Genomic DNA, 10995 nt, shown 5'->3' with positions numbered 1-10995 from the left:
CCTTTATGTTTCCATTCACCACCAACCTAAATTCGTCACATAGTTCTTGTAGAAAGTGTCAGATCTTCGCGGTCGATCTGTAGTTTTGAAGGGTTTTACGGTTAAAGAATCCCACTTAAAATTCCATCTTCGTCAGTCTTCGGGTACATAAGTTGGTAGAAATATGCTTTGTCAAAGAAGCGCCCTCCAACGCTTGGGCGTTGGAACTGCTTGTTTTGATTTCGCGGTTCACGGCCGCCTGTATCGTATCTCTTTCCGAACGGAAATATGCGCAGCGGAAGAATGCATGATCAGGATCATCCCTCTCCGCGCCGCACATAAAACATCCTGGATTTTCTCTAATTCTGAACTTATGTAGATATGATCCAAAACAGCCGTGCCCTGTCAGGAACTGTGTCAGATAATAATCTGGGACACCATGTCCCCTGTTCATCCAGTCAAAAAAGTTACTACCGATTACTGCTCTTGTCCACCTCTCTCTGTCATCTCTCCAGTATATTTCATTGTACCATTTTCTCAATATATCTTGTCTAATCTCTCCCTTATCTTCTATTTTATTCATTATTCTTACTCTCTCCTCAACCATCAATTCAGGGGGGGGGGATGCCCGAGATTATATCCAAAGCAAAATCAGAACATGTCCGATACCCGCTGCAGAGTGACAACTTTAAGGGTCTTAATGTCTTTCTGATAGTGTTAACATTTTTCTTTAATTTAATTCCATCTGCCCATATTTGAATTCCGTAAAAAATAATTGACATGATGGCATTTACAATTAGTTTTTTCTTTAAGAAAGAGGGGCCATTTACGTTTGGTAAAAGACATTTATAGCTTCTTGCGACCTTTTTTGCTTTTTCACATACATAATTGATATGACAGCTCATATTAAAATTCTTACCTAATTGAAAACCTAGATATCCCATATTATCCTTGGTTTTGATGGTGGTTTCTCCTACCTTGATCTCAGCATCTTCTCTATCTACTTTTTTGCTCCATAAAATTGTCGCTTCCGACTTATTACTTTCTACCTCTAGTCTTTTGTCTTTTAATTTGTTTTTGATTTTATTGGTGATTCTATAGGAATTGTTAAGCAATGATTGTTTATTGTAACATAACAAAATGACTAGAATATCGTCGGCATATACGAGTTTTTCTGCAGCGGGGTCGGTCCTAAGCCTAACAATTTCATCAAAGAGGATGATGAATAGGAGAGGCCCGATCACCGAACCCTGACTGATACCGCTATTTACCGGAAATGTGAGCTTTTCGCAAGTGATAGATCTGTCTTTGAGGTAACTTTTTATCGACTGTATTAGGTACGGGGCAACTCTTTTCCTTTCAAGTGCATTAATGATGTCTTTATATTCTGCGGAGTTAAATGCGTTCTTGATATCTAAACCTAAAATACACATTAATTTCCTCCGGTGAATCGGGTCTCTCCTATTCATTTCAAAAATGTCCTTAAGTCTACGTAGTGCTTTTATAGTTGAATAACCCTTACGAAACCCAAATTGTTTCGGAGAAAGTTCTAGGCCTTCCAAGATTCTTCCCGCTAAAATTTGTTCATATAATTTACTGATACAATTGAGCATGCATATTGGTCGGAATTTCCGAGCGTGCGGATCACCTTTGGGGATAAGAGCCAATCTAGCGTTTTTCCACACGTCCGGGAACTCCCCCCTCTTTGCAAATTCATTTAGCATCTCCAATATCGTCTTAAGGTTAGAATCAACAAACATTTTCATTAATATTGGTGCAATCTGGTCAGGACCCGGGGCCTTACCTATCCTAATCTTAGATAACGCTGTTCTCAGTTCAGTTTCTGTAATTACAGGCACGGATTCTGTATCAAAGACTGTTTCTTCGAAGATTGTCGGGCCGTGGTCAGGGAATAAATTATTCACAGTCTCAGTGATCTCCTCGTCATCCAATGCAGAGGCGGCGTATGTTTTGGGGTTTCTGAGCTTTCTCCTAATTATTTTGTAACCATTTCCCCAGGGATCTTTATCTAAGTCAGATATTAACTTCTTCCATTTTTCTTGCTTCTCATTTCTAATTTTGTTAGTAAGCTCATTCTTAAGCTCTTGCCATTTTTGTTGTATTTCATTGACTTTTTGTGTCTGTTGGGGATTTCCATTTCTAGATTTTTTCCTTTCTCTCATAATGTCTCTTCTAAGCCTTTGGCATTTACTTCTAATCTGGCCGATTTCCCTAGTCCACCAATAGAGTGGTTCTTTCTTAGGGGCATTTTCTTTTCTTAAAAATAGAGAGTCACTGATTCTGTGAATAACCTCCTCACATATTTCAGGTGAAATTTTTTCTGTTAGTTTAATTTTCTCGATCTCTTCTCTAGTTTTTTTACAAAATTCTGGGTATTTTTTTGGATTAAGAAACCATCCTTGCCTGTTTGTTGTATTTACATTTGGTTCCCTATTACCATATTTAATTTCTAAGCACCTATGATCGCTATGTGTATGGATTGTCAATACTTCCATTTCCACATTATTCGCTATCTCAGGAGACACCAACACAAGATCCACAACCGAGTGACCTCTGTTTCCAATAAAAGTTGGTATGAATTTTTTGGAGTCATTTTTGATTACTAAATTTTTCTCTTCAATAAATAGTTCCATTCTTTTCCCTCTTTCTTCTCTTTTTATATCTCCCCAGTATGTGGATCTCGCGTTGAAGTCACCTGTTACAATAAATGGGGGTTCCTTCATGTCCATAAATATGCCAAGTCTATTGATTGCCTCTTCCATTTCTTGTTTTTTCTGATTGGGGGACCAGTAAACGTTAATAAAAGTAATTCCCTTCCATTGGAACGAGACAAAGTCCTCATCACCTGACCAATTTGAGGTCATTCCTTTTAATTTATTCGTGACTCTGGCAGCAGAAGTCTTAGCATTTCCTAGATATAGACCTTCCAACTCTGACTTTCTTTCATTTGGTTCTGTGATTAAAACTATTCCAGCTTCTTTACTTAGTTCTTCTCTTCTAATGAAATCGTGTGCATCAACACTTCCATTCACGTTACACAGAAGGGCTAGGAAGGGTTCTCTTACAGCTTTATCTTCATTTACTTCCCTATTTTCTATTTGAGTTATTCTATCCTGACTACTGTGAAAGTATTTATCTAATTTTAGTTGCTTGCTGAATGAACTAGGATTACAAGTATTTACATTATTAAGAGTAGGTAATAACACTTTTTCGGTTGGATGATGAGGAGAGTGGGAGGCGATTTGACTGGAATCTTGATATTGAGTTGTCCTGGGTCGGGATGTAACATTATCAAAAATAGAAAATTTATTTTCGCACAGGATAGGCGGTCGGCGGTTGGTCGGTAGTCGACGATGGGGGGGTTTGAGAGCATTCTCTACTCTTGACAGGGAATTCCCAAAAAGAGAATCTATGTAATTTTCTGTTGTTCGTCTTAGCGCTGAATTTTTATTGTCACTGTCCATATTGTATTCCGGTAATGTGAGTCAAAAGGTTGTTGCTGTTTTGTTGCTTGAGCTCTTCCAATATGCATGGGTTTGCTTCTCTGAAGCACCTTGCAGTTTGTCTCTCGTACTCTCGTTGTAGTTGAGGGCAAGCTTTGTCAGTTGGTAAATGATCGTGGGTTCCTTTTCCTCGATTTGCGCGTTTACAATTGATACAATTAGTGGTTCCTTTGCACTCTGATATTTTGTGGTCTGGTGAGCCACATTTTTTGCAGAGGTTCTTCTCCTCACATTTGGATGTAGGGTGAAAGCCGAAGCAATTCGTGCAGTTTGAAATGTAAATTATAGGGGTAATTGTTACTCTTCTGAAGTGGTTTCGTGTTGGGAGAAATTCTCTTTTGCTGTTGATTGTTTCTAACAAAGGGGAGGTAACTCTCATAAATACTGTCATTTTTGAGGTGTCGAATCTTGATGTTATTCTTCTAAAAATCCTCACGTTCTCCTTGATGTACTCTCTATTAAACTGAGGATTGTTGAGATTTTCCTCGATCATCCCGTGTATCTGTTCATCTGAAAAACTGGCATTAAGTGCTGCGATCTTCATGACCTCTGATGATTTTCTAATTGATACATCCACCTGTTCCTTCGTTACCTCATTTATTGCCTTCTGGAGTCCAGTCTTCAGACTCTCTTTTTCGGTTGAGATACTGCTTATCTGTATAGTTGCTCCTTCGTTAGCAAATCTTATCGAATTTATCTTAGAGTTTTGGAAAGATTTCGATTTGTCCATCAAAAATTGTATGATGTTGTCCTCCTCTTTTTTCAGTGCTCTGCGTTCCCCTTTCAATATCAATTCAAAGTTGAAAATATTTTCATTTTTTTTTGCAATTTGAATACATTGTAGATTTTTCTTAAGTTTCTCAGCGTACGGTTGTAGGGCAGGGTACTCTTCTTTGTTTTTCACGCCTTGTTGCATGGTTTTGTCTATTTGTTTAATAGATTGTTGTACAGTCTGATTGTTTTTTTCCAAGATTTTCTTGATAGCTTTAAGTTCGTCCATAGTTTCTTGTTGTTTCTTTTGAGATTCACTTTGATGTCTCTTCATAGTCAGAGAGCCAGACGACTTTGAGTGACAAACTCGGGATACATGTTTTGACCCCCTAAATCGATAGCCTTGCATGCACTGAAACGGAAAATTTTTGTCTGCCGCCCTCTAGCCTGTGCCATCACCCTCATCTAGGCCCTCAAAGTGGTCCAAAAAACACCATCTGGTGACAAACTCCTGACGCTCGGCAGACAAGTCTATTATTAAAGATCATACCCAGGGTGACTAGAAAAACTTTGTCTGCCGCCTTCTAGCCTGTGCCATCACCCTCATCTAGGCCCTCAAAGTGGTCCAAAAAACACCATCTGGTGACAAACTCCTGACGCTCAGCAGACAAGTCTATTATTAAAGATCATACCCAGGGTGACTAGAAAAACTTTGTCTGCCGCCTTCTAGCCTGTGCCATCACCCTCATCTAGGCCCTCAAAGTGGTCCAAAAAACACCATCTGGTGACAAACTCCTGACGCCTAGTGTGGTTGCAGATGTACTCCTGTGAGCAGCTTGTGTAATAAAGTTTGAATGATACATCATTCTCTTCGTTTTTTCGTGTAGAATCCGATTTTCGATGTTGTCAAGTCCAAAAATGATGCTGGTGCCCCCAATTCAAGATGGCGCCCAAAATGGCCGCCCCGGGGGTCAAAATTCCAAAATTTGAGAATATTGTCGAGTTTGGTATCCATTTATATGTAATTTTGGTCGTAGAATTCATATCTGGTGTCAAAAAATAATTTCAACCCCTTAGGGTCCGTCAAATCCAAGATGGCGGCCAAAATTTCAACTTTAATGATAATTACCCAAGATGCACCTTTCACTGTCGAATGACGTGTCTTCATTTATGTTAATTAGGTCAGAAAACCTACAAGGGAGGTCTACAATGCCACTGCACCCTATGGAGGGCCAGGGTTCACCCCCTCCTACCCCCAATATGGCCGCCGCGGAGGGCATAAATAGTGACATTCTCTCAGAACGTCATAGTAGGTGTCCATTCCTATGTAATTTGAGGCGTAAATTCCAAATTTCAAGTCATAAATCGCAAATGTGAGACTTGCAATGGCTTATACCCTATATGGGGCCAGGGGAACCCCCTCAACCCCCTCTTCTTTCTAATATGGCTGCCATGGGGGGCATAAGTAGTGAAATTCTCTCAGGACGTCATGTGAGGTGTCGATTCTTATGTAAGTAGAGGCTTATATTCCGAATTCCAAGTTGAAAATCGCAAATTAGAGGTCTGGAATGCCATTTCACCCTACGCGGGGCCAGGAGCAGCCCCCTACCCTCTTCAAAACGGTCGCCGGGGGGGGGGGCATAGTTGCAGTGAAATTCTCTCAAAGCGGCATGTGAGGTGTCGATTCTAATGTAAATAGAGGTGTAGATTCGGAATTCCAAGTCGGAAATCGCAAATTAGAGGTCTGGAATGCCATTACCCCTACGGGGGGCCAGGAGCAACCCCGTACCCTCTTCAAAACGGCCGCCGGGGGGACATAGTTGCAGTGAAATTCTCTCAAAGCGGCATGTGAGGTGTCGATTCTCATGTAAGTTGAGGCCATTTCACCCTACGCGGGGCCAGGAGCAGCCCCGTACCCTCTTCAAAACGGCCGCCGGGGGGACATAGTTGCAGTGAAATTCTCTCAAAGCGGCATGTGAGGTGTCGATTCTCATGTAAGTTGAGGCGTAGATTCCGAATTTTAAGTCAGAAATCGTCAATATCTCAAAGTGACAAAAACACTTAAGCATGGCAATCGCTCTGGCCTTCATCTTGGAATAAAGAATGCATCTTGGGTTGGGTTCAGTTATGTCGAAAGAGCTGGAAATGAATCGGATAATTTAATGGTGATTGACATATTTCACCGGTGTTCTTTTTCAAATGTACACAGAGGATTCATATTGGTTTCTGGTTCTTTCATTATTAGATAACTGGATAATAGATGGTTCTTTTTGTAATCGATTTTCTTCTAGCAGGAGCGTGCGTTTTGTTGCAGATAACGCAGGAAACTGTAGGTGTCGCTTCTACTAGGAGACGAAACCCTGCGCTACAAAAAGCACTCAATTATCCAGTTGTTTTAATTGCAATTAAACTGAGTGCGTTCATAAACAATAACATAGGAACTCTGAATGCAGATACATACTTCGTCGGCAAAAAAATTATATTTTTGTGGGAATTTTTAAAAATGAAAAAAACAGACGCCCATCTGAGTCCTTTGCGTACATAGAAAAAGAATACGCGTGAAATTTGTCAATTACCATTAAAATCACCAATTCATTTCCAGCTCTTTCGACAAAAATGAACCCAAGCAGCATTTTTAGTCCAAAATGTAGGCCAAAGCGGTTGCCATATATAAGTATTTTCGTCACTATGGGATATTTACATGTTTTGACTTGTGATTCGAAATCCACGCCTCAGATTAAAAACAAATCGACACCTACTATGCCGCTTTGAGAGAATTTCACTGTTCCTATGTGGGCGAATATTGGAATAGCGGACATTTCAGGGTGAAAAAAGTCGATAAATCAAGTTCATAATTTCCCTTGGAAGTTATGTGTTTTCTTAATTCTGGACGATTTCTGGGATCTGAAAACGTATATGGTCCCAATGTTATGAATCGACACCTCACATGACGTCCTGAGAGAATTTCACTACTTATGCCCCCCATGGCAGCCATATTAGAAAGAAGAGGGGGTTGAGGGGGTTCCCCTGGCCCCATATAGGGTATAAGCCATTGCAAGTCTCACATTTGCGATTTATGACTTGAAATTTGGAATTTACGCCTCAAATTACATAGGAATGGACACCTACTATGACGTTCTGAGAGAATGTCACTATTTATGCCCTCCGCGGCGGCCATATTGGGGGTAGGAGGGGGTGAACCCTGGCCCTCCATAGGGTGCAGTGGCATTGTAGACCTCCCTTGTAGGTTTTCTGACCTAATTAACATAAATGAAGACACGTCATTCGACAGTGAAAGGTGCATCTTGGGTAATTATCATTAAAGTTGAAATTTTGGCCGCCATCTTGGATTTGACGGACCCTAAGGGGTTGAAATTATTTTTTGACACCAGATATGAATTCTACGACCAAAATTACATATAAATGGATACCAAACTCGACAATATTCTCAAATTTTGGAATTTTGACCCCCGGGGCGGCCATTTTGGGCGCCATCTTGAATTGGGGGCACCAGCATCATTTTTGGACTTGACAACATCGAAAATCGGATTCTACACGAAAAAACGAAGAGAATGATGTATCATTCAAACTTTATTACACAAGCTGCTCACAGGAGTACATCTGCAACCACACTAGGCGTCAGGAGTTTGTCACCAGATGGTGTTTTTTGGACCACTTTGAGGGCCTAGATGAGGGTGATGGCACAGGCTAGAAGGCGGCAGACAAAGTTTTTCTAGTCACCCTGGGTATGATCTTTAATAATAGACTTGTCTGCTGAGCGTCAGGAGTTTGTCACCAGATGGTGTTTTTTGGACCACTTTGAGGGCCTAGATGAGGGTGATGGCACAGGCTAGAAGGCGGCAGACAAAGTTTTTCTAGTCACCCTGGGTATGATCTTTAATAATAGACTTGTCTGCCGAGCGTCAGGAGTTTGTCACCAGATGGTGTTTTTTGGACCACTTTGAGGGCCTAGATGAGGGTGATGGCACAGGCTAGAGGGCGGCAGACAAAAATTTTCCGTTTCAGTGCATGCAAGGCTATCGATTTAGGGGGTCAAAACATGTATCCCGAGTTTGTCACTCAAAGTCGTCTGGCTCTCGGACTATCAGTTCCTGTATGTCCTTAGACATTTGGCTTACAGGTTTGTCATCCGATTTGATGATCTGTTGTTGGCTAATGAAGTGATCTTCAAGAAACGTATAGATCTTCTGGAAGTGGCGCCTCAGAGCGTTCGCATCTGGTGTTGGATGGGCCTTAATGTATTTTTCCCATAGACTTTGGGTTTTGTCTTCATTGTCATTTCCGGGTTTTTGGTTATTTGCTTCTTCATTGGTTTCATCAGATTTTTGAGAAGAAAATAGTGTTTCCGGATTTATTGGTTGTTCGCTACTATTACATGCATTTGATGTGTTTTGCTGTGTTTGAGTTGATGTTGGTTTTGTGTTGAGGTTTGGAATGGAGGTGTTCTTCACTTCTCTTTTGGGTTTTGATGGATTCTGCTTTGGTGTCGGTGTACGGGAATAAGTAGGTTTCTCTTTTCCTGTTCTAATGGCACGATTACGTCCTCTTCCTCTTCCTCTGCTTCCTGTAATTTTCCATGAGTCATCTTCTTCTTCTGTTGTTTCTTCTCCGTCTTTCAGTTGTTCGTTAGAGTTTGTTTGTTTCGAAAAGAAAGAAAGGATTTTCTTTTGTGAACTGTCGATTATTCTTGGTTTTTGGTTTCTTGAGTTTATTCTTAAATCGGGATCGCTAAAAGATCTATTCAGAATTGATGAGTTTCTTTTCCTTGGGTTAATAGTTTCCGTTTCCATATTTTCAGGGGTTGAGGTTCTAAATTTGCTTGCTATGACTGGGTCATAATCTGGTAGGAGTTTCGTAAGATCGTCTTTCTTCTTTTCAAGTTGATTGACTGCTTCCAAAATTTCCTTCCTTTCGTTGTCCTTTAAATCTGTATTCTTGGAACTATCTGAAAGTTTCGCCATTTCCAAGCCTAGTTCCGTTATTTCCTTTCTTAGTGATTGTTCCGATTGTGTGTCTGGTCTGCTTGACTGATCTTCGTAAACAAGAATTATATCATTATTGTCTAAGTGGTTTCCCGATTTTTCTGCCTGAGAGCCTGACCGTCCTGGTTTGTCCATTCTCGTTTCGTCCGTTGTAGTTCCTGGCGTTGTTTGTGTTCTTGAAGATAATGAAGGTGTGTCTTTTGGGTCCGATTGTTCCGTATTTTGGTTCATCATATTGATGGTAAGATGCTTTTCTTCAAAGCAGCTGCGAGAATCGCAATCTGTTTTGCATGAGAGGTGCACTTGCACACGCTGCAGTAGATTTTGCCGTGTTCAATGCACTCCTTCATGTATCACTGCACTGTGCGTCAACAAGCCGGGATGCTGCACGGCGGCGCGGCGTGTCGTGCGTGATGCAGCGAGGCGCGGCGCGCGGCGTTACGGCGGCGCGGCGGAGGACGGTATGTAGTGTATGTGGCGCCGTGGCGGGGATAGTAGCAGTGATGGAGGAGGAGTATAGCGCGAAAAATGCAAGTCCTTAGCGTAGTGGCGGCGCGCGGCGTCGTCGGTTGCGCGTCGGATGATTGTTGCGATTATGAGTCACGGGCCGTGAACTTACTACATAGATCGAGTAGCTGATATCAGCTCATCTGTCTGTGTCATCGACAGCGAGATGTCACTCACTCTCGGGCGTGCGCTGAGCGAGGTTTCAATCGTGATTTCAATCTTAACGTATGATTCAGATAAGATTTTATATGAGCTCAGGAGCTCGTAGAATTCTAAGTGTGTAGGAGAACAGTGCGTTACGCATCGAATTAATCGGCAACGAATGGTTGTTCTTATCATGAAAAAGGCGTCTAGGCGGTTTAAAAGAGAGAGGGCTATTGGTCAACGCGAGTCCATTGTTGCCAGTTTAGGGGTCAAATGCGCATGCGCGGCTTTATAAAAAGTCTTAGATTCGCATGTAAAGCAGGCAACATTTGCACCAACACAGGCACCACAGACACCGCACTGTCTAAGCGTCAAACGTTACGCAATCATTCCGACAGTCATAAAAGTCACTTTTCTCCCCAAAAGGGGAGGAAAAAAACGCACAATTCCAGGTCCAAGCACTACATAAATCACTCACACAGGGTCACCGATACTTCGCAATCAAAACAAAGTCCGAAAACCGACAAAAGACGGCACAAAGCGGGAGCGAGTCGCAAACACGTCTTCACGAATCTAGCGCGCGGTTGCCCGAATCTTTCATTGGATATCTGAAATTTTGACAAATTCCAAAATTGCGGCGGAAAAATTGCGGTAAATCAGTTTTAACGGCTCTTTACCGATGGATTTGCATGAAATTCGATATCCCGGACGGTTTTTGGCTGGATAAAAAGGAATCTTTCATTAGATTCTTGAAATATCAAATAATTTCATGCTAATCCATCGGTAAAGAGCCGTAAAACTGATTTACCGCAATTTTTCCGCCGCCATTTTGGAATTTGTCAAAGTTTCAGATATCCAATGAAAGATTCGTTCTTTTCGTGCCGAAATACCCCCAGATACCAAGTTTCATGGTAATCCAACGATATGCAGCCCAAATATCCACTTCCCGCTCGAGGCCGCCATTTTGACCGCCGCCATTTTGAAAAGGACTGACTTTTCTGGAAAACCAATGCCAGAATCGTTTTTCTCATCCTGAAAAATCCTGAGATTCCGAGTTTCACACCAATCCGTCTATAAACAACGGAGATGCCAAATTTCCGCCATTTTGAACTTTGACCGGCCGCCAT

At 41.6% G+C, this 10995-nt stretch overlaps 1 protein-coding gene across 1 annotated transcript; it reads right to left on the bottom strand.

Annotated features, from left to right (window-relative positions):
• Positions 1-3321: 3321 nt before the first annotated feature.
• Positions 3322-10254, bottom strand: LOC140224188 (uncharacterized). The gene is made up of 2 exons (XM_072297710.1): positions 8318-10254; positions 3322-4542 (listed from the first exon to the last, which is right to left on the bottom strand). The coding sequence occupies exons 1-2, from the start codon at positions 9449-9451 to the stop codon at positions 3454-3456; spliced, it is 2223 nt and encodes a 740-aa protein (XP_072153811.1). The 5' UTR covers positions 9452-10254; the 3' UTR covers positions 3322-3453.
• Between the last annotated feature and the right edge of the window lie 741 nt (positions 10255-10995).

Source organism: Bemisia tabaci, chromosome 3 (assembly GCF_918797505.1).
Source record: "Bemisia tabaci chromosome 3, PGI_BMITA_v3".
Taxonomy (NCBI): Eukaryota; Metazoa; Arthropoda; class Insecta; order Hemiptera; family Aleyrodidae; genus Bemisia; species Bemisia tabaci.
The sequence above is the reverse complement of the archived record's forward strand: the minus strand, read 5'-3'. Positions and strand labels throughout refer to the sequence as shown.

What these genes read in the sequence shown, in the direction of transcription:
- LOC140224188 (XM_072297710.1), bottom strand. Translation starts at nt 9,451, where the DNA reads ATGATGAACCAAAATACGGAACAATCGGACCCAAAAGACACACCTTCA. An exon ending in AGGACATACAGGAACTGATA is followed by an intron (nt 4,543 to 8,317) that starts GTCCGAGAGCCA and finishes CTGACTATGAAG; the next exon opens with AGACATCAAAGTGAATCTCA.